We start from the raw sequence: 15,556 nt of genomic DNA, 5'->3' as shown, positions 1-15,556 counted from the left end.
GAGGTGGTGGGATTACAAACAACTTGGTGCTCTCTGACACCCTGAGAGGATGGTTGTGAAAGACAGTTAACTTTGGGTGTAAATAAATAAGCTGTATAGATATTTTTATGAGTTTGAAGTATTGAAACTCAGATCCAACTTAAGCTGCAGGAGCAGCATTTCACTGTGCTCCCAAACTACCACTACCCTTCTTTCAATGCCTAAAGGTGGTAAGGCATCAGAAGTTAATAGACCTAACATGTGTTATATAAATAATGTAAACTGAAGGTGTTTCCCCTACAATTTTCTGAATTTGTCCATTTTTAGTTTCAAATCAGAGAGGTTTAAAATAAAGTATTTGTACTTTACACAACTTTTATCACAAGTGATATATGGTACTTGCAAATATCATTTTTGTTTGTAGTTTGACACTTGTATTCCTCTTTGGGATCTTTTCATTTAACTTAATTCTTTATGATACGTACAAGTTTGTACGAGCTCAATTTTCTTTTTCTTGTGCTTGAACATTCTGTACTGTTAGTTATTAATTCAGGTCTTGAAGATAATATAGTTTTGATATTTGAGCTTAGAACTGTAATCAGGTCTAATAGAAATGGATGCAAGAAGTTTTATTTTTGAATATATTGAAAATGAATTGGCCAACTGAGTCCATTTGTTTGAGGAAACAGACTAATTATTCAACGAAATTGTGTTTAGTGAAATATTTCTGATACTAAGCCAGTCGATATAACAATTAAGTGTTATAAAGCAACTATCATTTGAAATAAAAAATTGATACTACAGGGTTTAAGAGTTTTCATTTTCTAATGATATTCTAAATGGTTTTTTTTTTTAGTCATCATAGATTCTAGTTGGCTGTTTTGATCATTTGGATGTTACCTATTTATGTTTGACTTCTGTGTGGCTCTTATATGTTGATATATATTTTGATACCTAGTTTAGACTAAGTAGTTAAAAAGTCTTACTAGCAGTATTTAGAGACTTAAATTTTTAGTTTGTTTTTTAAAAGAGGACTTATTTGTACACGACTATTGATTTTGGATAAAAAAAAGAAATGTTTTGTATCATTGAGTGGATTGATTGGTTGATTTTTTTAAGCACAAAGTTACACAATGGGCTATCTGTGGAATATTAGAGGTATTAGTGGCATTTAAAAAACTCACTTTAGTCACTGCCTTTGTTTGACTTGAAGTCAAACATTTTTTATGATAAAATGAAGTAGTGTGCTAACTGTTGTTTGGATTAGTTAAGAAGTTCTTAAGTTGCAGCAACTAGTGTTGAATTTAGTTAGGAAGATCACTTATTTAGCATCAACTTGTTGAATCAAATCTTAGAATTTTATTCTGTAATAGTTCAGTTGCTGATTAGGATAATTTTTTCTTTATTAGCAAGTTTTATTGAGTCTGCCAAATATTACAGGGTTTTGATGATTCCTTGTGAGTGGGAGAAACTGTTCACAAGAGAAGTCATTCTTTCAACAAGAGTTAATTATTATATACAATTTGTGTAGCATTATTTGAGTTTTTACTTAGGTTTTATAATGTGTTACCAATTTTAATTTAATTTTATTTGCTAATTTCAGGCTTATGAAGAGAAGTGTGAAATGCATGAACTACAGAACAGCAATAGTCGTATTTTATTCAACTTGCTCCCACCTCATGTTGCTACTCACTTCTTGGACAGTCAGTTTAGAAGCAATACGGTAATTCATTGAACCATCAAAAGAAGAAAAACAACAGTCATGAAAAACAATAGATTCATCTTTGATTGACACTCAAAAGTCATTGCTATTCTTTCAAGGCTTCTGCAAAAGTTAAAACATTTATTTACAAGTGTGCAGTGCACATGTAATATGTAATTCTGTTTATTTAATTGAAATTTTTCATTTAAATAATATGTTGATTTAAATTTTAAAAGCTCAGTATAATACTAAAAAGATCTGTATGTTTGGATTTATAAGATTCTGTTTTACCTCATCAAATTCAACATTTTATTCACTTTACAGAAAATGTGTGTGTGTATATATGTATATATGTGTATCATCAGTAACTTCTAATCAAAGTAACATACCAAGATAGATCAAAGCTAAATGTAGCCCAGAAAGTGATTAGCTGGTAAGGTAGTTTAATTAATATGCTGGTCTGTGTAGTAGAATGTAATGTCATAAAATATAATCGTAACATGATTTTGTGTATATATATATATATATATATATGTATATAAATATTAATAAATTTATAAATAGCTCAATAATAACCAATTGCACACACACAAACATATGTAATAAAAGGAATAACTTTAAAACTGTTATATTAATTGGCAAAAGGAAACCAAAATCAGCACTGTAAAACAATAATGAGCTTAATACAAGAAAATTTCAAAATTTTGTTTCATAACAATTCATCACACATTTGAGTTGTAATCCAAAGGTCATGATGGAGATTGCCTGTGTCAGTAGCACCTAAAAGCTTTGGGGATATCCTATGTATGAAGCAAAATCCAAAAAGGAGATGATAAACCAGTTAGTAGTTATGGAAAATTAGTTAAAGGTGCAGAGTTGAGTGCTTATACCTACATCTCAACTCAAATTCATACATATATACATGTACTTCCCTCACCAAATGGTAATGTTCCAACAAATGCTATACAGAGTGTTATACATTCAAAACTTTTTAGATATTGTAAAATTTGTAACAATATACAGATTTTAATATAAGTATATTAGTACAAAAGTTTATTTGCAATGGCTTCGATGAAAATAAAACTTAATAAAATATTTAAACTTATTTTATAATAAATAAAAAGTACTTACCCAAATTTGAAAGTAATAACATAAATAAAATCATAATATATACAATAGGAAATAATTTTTGAAATTTATTTTTTGGAGGAAAATAATTATAATTACTTATTTGGATATTTTTATATGTTATGTTGTTATATTAATGTAATTGTATCACCCTTCTCTATACAAGACTTGCTACTGTGTGGTTCTCTTAAAAACCATTAAAGAACCAGATAGTAGCATGACAAGAAGGAGGATAAGAGCTATACTAATAGCAAAAAGTTGGGTTTATTTTAGTGGTATCTTAATATCTTGGTATTTATGTCCAAATGTCATTGTGGAGGCTCGAATGTCAGCTTCAAGGACAATTTTGCTGTCTTTTCATTGAAGTATAGCACTATAATTATTATCTTTGTTACTGTTTGTTTTTATTATTATTTTTGTCAGCAACCATCTTCCCACTTCTGGCAACAAGAGTGAAAGGTGGTAGAAATGGTGGATATTGTGGTTCCAATAGGATCACTTACTGCTTCTCACAGTTACAGCTGTTTTTAATTTGAATATCCTACACTGCATAGTTGTTTTCAACTGCCACTGGCCTTGAAACTCCTCCTTAACTTCACATGTATACCATTATATAGCATGCAATGAGCATCTGAAAATCTTTTACCTATAGGAGTGCAACATGCCCTCACAGCTGACTCCCTCTATGCAGTTGGATCTAATCTTCATTTCTTGATTTGGCATTACAGTATTCAGATGCTTAGCACGTTTTTTATTTATTGTGCTTCATTTCTCTTGATTTTAGAACTTCAATTTCTAATTTCAACTTCAATAATTTTGTCTTTCTGAGTTTGCAATTATTTCACTTATAGAGGATTGTCTGACCCGTTCGAACAAGTTTTGCTCCATGGAGTGATACCTTGACCCACAAGTCTTCTGATGACTCTATTCTTGGTTGCTTGATCTCAATTTGCCACTCATTTGAATATCAAACTTCAGCTTACTATTCCACATCCTATGGCTTTGGGGTTCAATGCCCTTAATCAGAATTGAAAGGACCTCTACATTTGTTCATAGCCTCTCATCTGCCTTCTTTCCAGAGTTCCTTTATTTATCAAACTATTCTTTGCTGAGTCCTTCTTGTAGCTCTGTTTTGGCTCACTTTACCATGGATTCTGTGAATTCTCCTTTTCCAGGTTTCTCCTCCATTTGGTCTTCCTCTCTCCTTTTCATTTCTCCATCAAACTCACTTGGCGGTGTTTCATCATTCCATTCCCACCCTACAGCTTCACAAGTGACTTTTGTTTGAGGCCTTGTGAGAGATTCCAAACTTTCCACATGGATTGCATCCTTTTTTTTTCCTGCACAGTCCATCTCTCAACTATTTCTGTGTACCAGCAATATTGTATCATGTTTTTGCCATTGGTTTCTCTGCTGTGGATCTTGTCTTCCTCTTCTACTTTATATCATTTTTCCAACATTCTTATTTGGTTGTTCGATGAAGGTCTCTTTTTTGACTGTTGCCAGTTCTTGAATACAATTATCTTTTACCTTTTGTTTTTCCAATTTTTTTCATGTCTTCTCCTCTCCTGTTATTTATTTTTTGTTTCAGTCTGTTCTTATCTATCATTTTCTTTGTCACGCTTACTTGCTGGTTTGGATTTTCAATATTGTTTATTATACTCTTTCCCTTCCTGTTCCTTGTTTCACATCTCATTGGAGGCTTATTTCCTACTTCTGTTGGCTTGTTGGCATCAGTGGTTAATTGTGTTTGCCCTTGATGTCTCTTGCACCATTAACTGCATCTGCATTTTCATTTATCCTGGTTGTTCTTCCATCCATGAGATCTCTGCAGTTTGTGACAGTAATTTTCTGATAAATTGTTTAGGCAGAATATTCGTGATGAAACGTTGTAGAATGGACAGCAACTGCCTATTATGGAGACACAAGTGTAGAGGATGACGTTTCAAAGGCATGACTTGAAAACGAAAGGTGGAAGACTTTCAATATGTCGTTCTCTACACTTGTGTCTCCACAACAGTCAGTTGCTGTCCATTCCTCAAAGTTTCATCATTGTGACAGTAATTTTTTGCCTTCACTCCTTTTTCCCTTCTCTCCTCTCTCTTGATGTCAAAGCTCCTGCTTCAGATTGTTTATCCAAGGTAATCTTTCTATTTCACATATCCTTTCTCCCTTTATCCTCACTGGATAGATTTGTCAACTTATTTGTTTTGTCTATTGTTCTTCCTCTTCTAAATCCTGTCAACACTTCTAATTTTTCTCATTTCCCCGTCCTTGGGTGCTAATTTTCAATGTTCTTTGGGGGGAGGGAATAATCCAAGTCATCATATGGACCATTCCTCTCATGTATGTGCTCCATTATTTCAATTGGTTTCAGTTTCTTTCTCAGCTGAATATTGTCTTCTTCCTGTTGCCATACTGTGCTTTTTACTTCATATTATGAATGGGTAAGTGATTTTTACTAAAGTTTTGTTTTCAGTGGCTTTTTTGCACATTATATGGATCCTTCCTCTGTGGTGAGAAGTGCCTGTCCATCAGTCGTATTTCCTATTATCTATACTGTGTGATCTAACAGGTCTATATTGCTCACTGTTGAGATAAGGTATTCCATATGACTGCTCACAGGTTAGCCCTTGCAGTATACTGCTTCATAAATATGTTTATACAAGAATGTAGACTTGTGGACTTGCATGAGTAAAGCAGACAGAAATTGCTGCTTATCCCTAATATTCCTTGGATAGATTTAATCAAGAATTCACTGCTTTTCAAAATACAGTTTTGTGATTACTCATCTCACTTTTTCCAGTGATATATTTCTCTGGATTCTCCAATGCATTTTATTTCCCCTCCCATTCTTCTTGTGGAATGAGAGTCTTGATCACTTCTTAGCTGCTACTTCATGCTGTATCATAGGCAAATCCTCCTTTAGTGTGCACATTCCCATTCATTCAAGAGTAGGGCAGTGATATTCTGTCTGTATAGAGGTTTTGGAAAGGAATTGATCCTCCACTTTTCATTTTCACATTCCTGTCTTCATTTAAGTGCACACAATTTGGGTTTATTACTGCAGGTGGTGCTGGATTTGTACATGTGATGGTTTAGGTTTTTCAAATGAAGGCTCCTCTTCCCTTCTGGTAGTTAGTTCTGAGGTTAATGGTTGAGGATCCTACTCCTACTGTGGCTTAGTTGAGTTTCCTAGTACCACTGGTATAGATCAGAGCTGACCTTCTGCTTATGGTTCAACATACACATATTCCACTATACACTCACTGTACACACATATTCCACTTCTTTTCGATTTGAAATTGGTATCTTGTTCCATTACTTTTTGTGACACAACACCTACTGGCTCCACATGTGTGAAGTGAATATTTGGTTCTGATGTGGTACTGTCTCCCAGGGGTGTCTTTCCTCTTCACATGCTTTTGAAAGGTACTCATCTAAGTACCATCACACCAGCCTTTTCACTTGATCAGTGTGGGATTCTAGCTGTAACTATGAGGGAGGTAAGTGATTGTATCAGAAGTTGATATTTTCCAACATCAAAAATATATTCCTGATAGATACTCAACTCTTATCACACTTCCCAACCATCTTCCCACCTATGGTGTAGGTATGTTTTTTTGTAACTAATCTTGAAGTGAAGATTTGGTTTAACTGCATAGAGGGAGTCAGCTATGATAGAAGGATGTCTTGCATTCCTATTGGTGGAGGATTGTTGCATATTCAGTTGCATGCACTAAAGCAGCTGAACCATGTATTATAGAAATGGAGTAAGGTTGGAGTTTCAAGGCTAGTGTTGAGCAAAAACATTGCACAGTAGAGGGTAGTCAAATTGAGTATAACTATAAGTATGAAAGAGAGAGAGAGGCAAATATATATTGGAAATATATTTTTAAAGTAGGAAAATATTAACATCTGAGTATCCACATCTTTCCTTTTTTTTCTCTTTCTCTTTTTAAGCATGAGAGGCTGGGAATCTTGAGTTAAGCTTGATATATGGTGTACCACAAATACAAGTTGGTTTTACTTTCACTGCTACCTCTTCATAAGAAGCAGGGCATATTTTATAATGATTTGTGTCCTGGTACTGAATATTTGTTTAATTGATGCATTTTTTATTTTATTAAGTATATATTTTTCATGTATTTATTTGTTTTTCTTCTGTACAACATTAAATCTAATTTTATATATATATACTCTTAAAAAAAAACACACAAAAGGCAAAATATGAGACAAATTGTTAACAAGTTTATTTCGGGTAGTTCTGTATGACATGTGTGAAACTTTGCACATTCACTGCTGAACATCCAAAGTCTGCAAAGTCCACGTTCACTAGGTGAAGTTTAATGTCACTCAACGTCAATAACGAGTATGTCCCCCGTGAACATCAATAACTGCTTGGCATCTCCTGCCCATGGAAGCGATGAGATGACGAATCACATCCTGTGGAATGGCTGTCCACTCAGCCTGCAAAGCTGCTGCAAGCTGAGGTAGAGTCTGCGGTTGAGGTAGTCGCCGTCGCAGACGTCGGTCCAACTCGTCCCAAAGATGTTCGATGGGGTTTAAATCTGGTGATCTGGAGGGTCAGGGAAGAACGTTGATGTTGTGGTGTCTCAAGAAGACAGTGGTAAGTCGGGCTGTGTGAGTACGGGCGTTGTCATGATGAAAAATGTTGCACATGGGACCTAAGAATCTCGTCGACGTGTCGTTGAGCCGTAAGATTCCCTCGAATGTGCAAAAGGTCTGTTCTGGCATTGTAGGCGATGGCAGCCCACATCATGATGCTGCCACCACCATATTTGTCAACATCCTGCACACAGTTTGCTGCAAAACGTTCACCTCGGTGACGGTAAACACGGGTCCTTCCATCCTGCCTATGAAGCATAAAACGTGATTCATCGCTGAACCAAACATGCCTCCATCGTTGATGAGGCCATACCCGATGTGCCCGAGTCCACTGCAGCCATGCTTGATGATGTTGCTGGGTGAGGATGACGCCTCTGACTGGACGTCGAGGTTGGATTCCTGCATCTCATAGATGGTTGCGTACGGTCTGATCAGAAATCCTACGCAGCCCTGGTATGGTTGAGGCAGTAGACGTTGCAGTGGTGGTCCTATCCCAAAGGTGACGTAACCGGATGTAGCGATTTTGTGCGGGCATGGTCACACGAGGTCTGCCAGATCGTGGACAGTCACGAGTTGATCCATGTTGTTGGTGACGATTCCATAGCCTTGTGATGGTGCTTGGGTGGACATTCACAGCTCTGGCAACATCTGATCGAGATTCGCCTGCTTCCAAGCGACCAATGGTGTTGTTGCGTTGTGCTTCAGTCAGTCTTGGCGTAACTGTATTGCGTGTCTGTGGCTTAACACTGAGCTATGGTAACCGAGAACCCGTCAATTTTATAGGGATTTTGCACATGTTGCACTTGCAGAACATGCAGATCTCTCAAACAAATTTATTGGACACGCATGTGTTTTGGTGAAAAATCCGATGTTTTCCTCCGTTTTCAAAGTGCACAACTTTTATTGTCATTTTGGTCTGACAATCAGTGCCTTAACACGTGTAACATCACATACTCTGAGCTTGTAACGTTATTACATATATTTCTCTTTAAAATAACAAAAATATCCCTTTTGCATTTTTTGTTTTGAAGAGTATACATAAGGTATTAGAAAATAGTGAAGAAATTTTAATTTTTAGGTGTCACATTTCATTTATGTTTCTGTTTTGCAAGCTTCCATTTCTCATTGGAACTTCTTTTAGCTTAAATTTTCCTAAGTTACTTTAGATTCTGATCAAGTTGACTTTGTGTAAGCAGTGTTATGACCTTATAATATTGTGTTTTGATTTTAATAATGAAGAAGAAAACTACTAGACTTCTAAACATTTTATGTATTCATATTTAATTGCATATTGTAATTTATAAACTAGTTTTTTCATCACTTTAACAGGACTTGTATCATCAATCATACAGTAAAGTAGGAGTGATGTTTGCTACTATACCAAATTTTCATGAATTCTACATAGAGCTTAATGCCAACAATCAAGGTGTAGAATGTTTGAGACTTTTGAATGAAATAATTGTGGACTTTGATGAGGTAAGTATATACAACCTTTTTAGCAACTATAATGAATATATTTTGTAATTGAAAAGAATTGTAATTCAGTATTGCACAATTACTTTACAACATTAAATTATATATCCTGTTTGTTGTGTAATTTTTATAGACTTTCTTTAATGGTGTATGATCTTTAAATTGTGTGAGTGAACTGTTTGATTACTGAACACTAAGTCAATTATGTTATAAAATCAAGTTTTCTCAGTTACGTACAAACAACTGACACTAAATAATTTATACCTCTGATATGAGAAATTACACTGGCTTCCTTTGTGAACTGAGATATTTTCCCTTGTTATGTTGTTTCTGTTTAATAAACAAATGCTTAATAATTATTTTACTGTTTATGTTGAATTTTTTTGTTTTTCACATGATTTGAATTAAATCTTTTATTCACTCCAGAACAATAATTGCTAATATGAAAGGATTTTGCTGTTATTCTCTTGATTAGATTTCTAAAATTACTGGCAGTGGTCACAATTAATTTGGTGGATTACATTGTTTCAGTGTTGGTAATTTTATACTTTGTCAAAAGAATATTTCTACTTTAACTTCAGGTTTAACTGATGGTTAATTTTTTAACCTTGCAGTTTTGCCATACTTCACTTCCTTCCTTTTTGTTCTAATTATTTGATGATAAATGTTAGATAGATTTTTCTTTTTTCTAACTGGTCTTATATTTAGTTCAATATCTTTACTGTATTTGGTAGAAGTAGAATGTTGAGACACTGATCCTTATATGCAAAAACGGCTCGTTTGAGTTGAGAAAATATTTTACATAGAAGAGCGAACAACGTTTCGACCTTCTTCGGTCATTGTCAGGTTCACAAAGAAAGAGGTAACTGACCGGAAGCTGACCACATGTTTGAAAGGGGTTGTGTAACTGTGTATTGAAATGTAGAGGGCGGTATTAGATGTTTGAATATATAATTTTATTTATTTTATTATATTAATATAGGTATAAACCCCTTTCAAACATGTGGTCAGCTTCCGGTCAGTTACCTCTTTCTTTGTGAACCTGACGATGACCGAAGAAGGTCGAAACGTTGTTTGCTCTTCTATGTAAAATATTTTCTCAACCCAAACGAGCCATTTTTGCATATAAATTTCTCAACAAGTTGGTTTCTCGACATCACTGACACTGATCCTTAGTTCTCTACTATTTGTTTTTGGATAATTGTTCATAGCAATACTATTTGGCAACTTCAGTTTTGGTTTCAGGTTCATTTGGTGAACAGAGTTTGCTTAACTTCATATATTAAATTCTGTAAAGTTAAATTATTGATTTGTATTGTGTGCATATTTTAATTTCACATATTTATCAGTAAAAACTAGTCTGATAAACAAATGTTATCAAATCTGTAGAATGACTGTACAATGACTTAATTTAAGATGTAAAAGATTTATATTTTGACCTCTGATTAATTCATCAGTAATTCAGCATTTAGGTGTAATGCATTAAGAAACTAAGAAAAAATGGCACATATTTTTCCAATGTGTCAAAATCAGAATATACAATTGTTTAATAAATTTTTGGATGGGGTAAAGCATTGCTGATATTCTGTTTGAGAAACATGAGTTAAATATTAGTGAATATTATCATAAGTCAAATACCCTTTTTATATGCATGGTTATTCCTAAGATATGTAAGATGAAGTTTGTATAAGACCAATCTTTTCTGCTTTTCGTGTATTGATTATAACTCAGCTAAATGATTAGCATGATTTTTTTTAACTTCAAACAGTGCTGTTGCATATTTCACATTTTAAATTTTACTTAGGAGCTCTCATATTAAATCTTTTCTTTACAAAAATACCAGGGAAAAAAGGTTGTTTGTATATTTTGAACTTCTGGTAAAGTGAAAGTTTACATAATCATTACATCTACTCAGTTTCTACTTGAACACTTTCATTATGTTACAAAATTGATTTTTATTTGTATGACAGTGTGTGTACACAGCTAGACAGGCAAAGTGAGAGTTGTGTGCTTTCATCTTTTCTTTCTAATTTATTTCTCATCAGTTTAGATATAATAAATGTTTTAAATATTCTACATTTGAAATAGGTGTGTGGAATATTTATCTGGTTTAGAGATATTTTTATTCTGTAATAACATTCACATACTAAATTTGACAGAAATCAAAATTAATTTTTTTTTTAAAGTTGGCATCAGTTTATTGCAAGTTTTTCAATTTGCATATAACTAAAAATCAATAGTTGGAATATTAGTGTATTTATTGTACATAACTAATAAATCCTCTACACCAAATAAACTTGAAACTGAAAAAGTATGTTGCTAAATAGTAGACAAGTGTGTAGCACATGTATTTAAATCTTGCACTATGCAGGATGCATTAAGGATATTGAGACAAACAAAAGACTTTTTAATCAAAAAGAAAGGAAAATTCTATGTTGTTTATCAATCTGTAGCAACATTTTAGAACAAAACTAAGGGTAATATAAAAACTGCTAGCTTCAAGTATGAAATACTTGTTTTGCCCTCCATTAGAACAACAGTATGTCTGTGAACTTAACTGCTGGAAATTGGGTTTCAGTACATGTGATGGATAGAGCACAGGTAGCCCATTTTGTAACTTAAACTTCAAACAGAAACAAACAAAAATGAGTTAAAATAAAGTATTTGATTGACACAATGCATAATGATGAACCTTGAATGTACCAAATTAATTGTAATTGTTGCTTGCCATTATATAAATAAAGCAAGTAGAAATATAAACACTAGGTTGATAAAGGATAATCAAAACCACACAGTTTTTTAACATTGTTTTAGATTGACTCATAGATTTAGTTTTTGAACATGCATTGAGTAAATGGAAACAGCTTCATGAAAATAAATGTCTTTAAACCTTCTCTTTACTTATTTTAAATATAGGGTATTTATGTGTTTGATGAAGCTCAGTACTGTAAGAAAGACATGATACAGTTTTGTGATATTTATATATTGTTTTAAGCAGAGAAGCTAGATATTGCATATCATTTACTTATTGGGATCTTTGTTATATTATTCAATGAATATTGTTTGAGTACCCTTTTTATCTTATCATTTTCATTAATTCTTTATATATATATACATTTATATGTATATATATATATATCATTATGCAAAGATTTATTTAGAAATCCTACTAAACTTTCTGCACCACAAACATCTCTTACTAACAGGTTCCCTGTCCTTGGGAGCCATGTCAGGTTGCTCCTTCTCCCTTCTGTTGTTTCTCATCTAATTGCCTCTTCTCTTTTGAGGCTGGCTGTCATGGTTTATTGAGATAACTTGTTTGTGTACTGCTTCTCAGCTCAGGTCCTTTGGAAACTTAGCTCTCCTTTGTGCACCTGTAGATTTCTTTTGCCAGTGATCTTTTAGTCATACAGATGCTTTCTCATGGCCTGTTTCTGTGTTTTTGTACTATCTCCCCTTTCTTTTTGTCTGTTTATTTATCAACCTCCTTTCTATACTGTGCACTTGCAGCATCTTAAAGAGGTTGTGTCCTCCTTACTGGCTGTGGAAGCTGTAGAGTGGGTTCTCCACCTCACTCAGTGGTTTTATTACTGACTTTATGTCATCCTCAATGGTACCAGAGATAATTACCCTATGACTGATTTATTATCCATAAATGTTTTTATTAACATTTCTTGGTTCAAGATGGGCAGTTACCATAGTTTGTAATGGGTATTTCCTTTTGGATAGTGAGTGATCGATGTGAAGTTGGATTTACCAGTTTCTCACCATGATTAGTTTACTATCCTATTTTTTTTCCTTTGATTTGTCCACAATAATTGTTTTTCAGTTCCAAATCTTTCCCTTTGGGTTAGCCACAAACCCTTACATGTTCAGTCAAGTTATGCAAGAATCTACATTCTTTTGGATTTCACTTCTGTTATTATATGGGTGATTGACTTATGTTGGCACTGTCTCAGGGTGCTTCTGTGAATATACCACATCTGAGTTAGCTGATGATTAAGTGCTCCAAGTCTGCCTTAAGCCCCTCTTAGTATTCAATCCACCTGTTTGTATGTGGGTCAAGCTCAGCCATCACCTTTGCATCATTATGCCAGGGAGGTTCTGTTTCCTGAGATTCTTCAGACTTCTAATTTACCTGTATGAGAAGTCCTCTTACTTTTGGAGACTATTCCTTTCCTTCAATGCTTTATTCCTCTTCAAAACACCCATATGAATTCTTTCAATTAATCCTGGCTGATTAATGGAACATGTTCAAGGACTCTGTGTTAGGCCATGTAAATCTGTCTCTATCTGCCCATTCATCTCTATTGTAGTAGACTGATAACTTCAACATGACTCTTGATATTCCCTCTTTCCACACTTCGACTTCTATCTGTGCATAAATGCTTTTTTTTTTTTTACACTATTATCATCTCAAGGCTTTTTTCTTCAAAGGAGAGGTCTCTGCACATCATATAAATGTTATTTTATTATTAGGCTTGCCAATATCTGCAGTCTTAGTTCACAGGTCATCTGATGGTGATCCATTTGGACAATTCCAAGTTTACATCTCACATCAGCTGTCTGGTAGTCTCTCTGGAAATTTTCGTTTGGGCTCACAACCATCATATCCAGTTGTTGGTGTATTATCATCTATCAAAACTCAGGATGTTTGAATCTGGTGATAGATCACTTGTCAAGGTTGGACAAGATTCTTACCACAGTGGGGTATCTTCATCCTTTGGTGTTTGATCAGTGGATTTGTTCCCACGTTGAGAAATATATATTAATTACTTTAATCATAGATGCAGTGGTAGTAAGTGTTTGTGAGAATTGTTATTGTGTTTTTTACATTAAAATATTTTTAAAAACACTATTGCTTGAATTAAGAATATGATTAATTAATGAGTTCTTTAATATTTTTTGCAGCTTTTGGATGAAGACAGGTTTTGCATGATTGATAAAATTAAAACTATAGGAAGTACTTATATGGCAGCAGTTGGACTGATACCTGAATATTATATTTCTGTAAGTTCTCTTCCAATATAATTTACTTTTTCAATCCTATTTTTATTGAGCAGGCTTGCAGTTTCATTGTATAAGAAAATATCTGGGTCAAAAATGTTTTCATGTACTTGATTAACTATTCTATTTGGTATTAATGCTTTCATAGTTGAGAAATTTAAGGGCCATATGTAGCATCACTGTTATGTAAATTGTTTAAGTATAGTACATTTTACATAAAAACATTCAATCTTCACTCAAAGGTCCTAAATATATATGTATAAGTTAATACTAAAAACAGACATGCAACTTAAGAGATAATGATGTTTTATAGGGTTGTTGGCTCAATGTTGATCCTTTTTATATGAAACTTGCTTTGCTGCTAAGTACTTATCTGGCTTTCCATGTCTGTATCACAACTTTTACATTCCTGGCAAACATAGGGAGTCTAATGTTCATTATAATTACCAGTATGGTGGTAGTCTATATTCATACTGACAAATGTTCTTATATATAACTTCCAGGTATTTGTATATACACATAATGTGTATTTTTATATATATATGTTCACGTACTCACACACATATACACCTACAACTTATATACTTATCAAGGTATATGGTAGTATAAAAGTAAAAGCTGGAATGTCTGTGCATATTTGAGTTTTTTTTTGCTCATTTGTTCATGTGATGTTAATTTTCAAAGTCTTTAGATCTGGTCAAATTCAACATTTATGTATCTTTAGTATGTACATATAAACATATATAAAATTGTTATAAAATTTGTTTGTTTGAAATTAAGCACAGAGTAATACCATGGACTGTCTGTGCTCTGCCAACCAGAGGTGTTGAAACTCATATTCTAGTGTTGTAAGTCTGCAAATATACCACTGTGCCATTGGGGGGCTTGTTATATAGAAACTGGCTGTAGTAAGTACAGAATGAGGGATTTAGCAAAATATTTTCACAATAAATAAAATCAAAAATTAAATTAGCATTTTTTTATCACTATTATCCTTCATTAGTCTAGATGTAGGCAGTTAGCATGGAAACAGTTTAAAGTTTCCATATTTTGGCACTGAACAGTTCAAAAACATTTTTTTACCTTGAAACAAGTATTTATTATAGGAAAGAATATATCTCTTTCTATTTGCTGGCTGATTTACTTTTCTCAAGAAAAATATGTGTGCAACTTTATAATGTTAATTTAACAGCTTGACATGGTACAGGGCTTATTGTTCAATTTTAGTTGCTTTCTTACTTTTATATTGTCTAAATAAATCTTAGAAAGAGAACAAAAACATGGTTTTCTCAGTCACATAAAAATCTTTTCAACCATAAAAGTTCTTATGCAACAAAATACGCTAAATATAGGTTCATCAGTAAACATTACATAAATGTAGATACTTTTTTGTTAGCAACACAGCCTTTGGCAGTAATGAAAGAACTAAACATTAATATCTAGAATCTGTTTGGACATAGTATTTATTATATTAATAGGCTTATTTTTTCAACAATATAATTAGTTTTCATGAAATAATTTTGTTATATGTGTTCCAAATGTTTACTACGAAGACTGGAATGTAATGTTTTTAGAGAGAAAAGAGCATTAAATAAAATAAGTGTTTTGGTGAATCTAATATCAGTCAGTTATACAAGT

At 33.3% G+C, this 15,556-nt stretch overlaps 1 protein-coding gene across 1 annotated transcript in view; it reads left to right on the top strand.

Moving 5' to 3' along the window:
* The window catches only part of LOC143235683 (adenylate cyclase type 1-like), a 138,684-nt gene that overhangs the window by 107,101 nt on the left and 16,027 nt on the right, over positions 1 to 15,556 (top strand). Inside the window, exons 18-20 of the mRNA XM_076473902.1 lie at positions 1,583 to 1,702; positions 8,768 to 8,914; positions 13,823 to 13,921. Coding sequence (XP_076330017.1) covers positions 1,583 to 1,702; positions 8,768 to 8,914; positions 13,823 to 13,921 — 366 coding nt within the window. The remainder of the gene's footprint in view (positions 1 to 1,582; positions 1,703 to 8,767; positions 8,915 to 13,822; positions 13,922 to 15,556) is intronic.

This window comes from Tachypleus tridentatus, chromosome 12 (genome assembly GCF_004210375.1).
Source record: "Tachypleus tridentatus isolate NWPU-2018 chromosome 12, ASM421037v1, whole genome shotgun sequence".
Taxonomy (NCBI): Eukaryota; Metazoa; Arthropoda; class Merostomata; order Xiphosura; family Limulidae; genus Tachypleus; species Tachypleus tridentatus.
The sequence above is the reverse complement of the archived record's forward strand: the minus strand, read 5'-3'. Positions and strand labels throughout refer to the sequence as shown.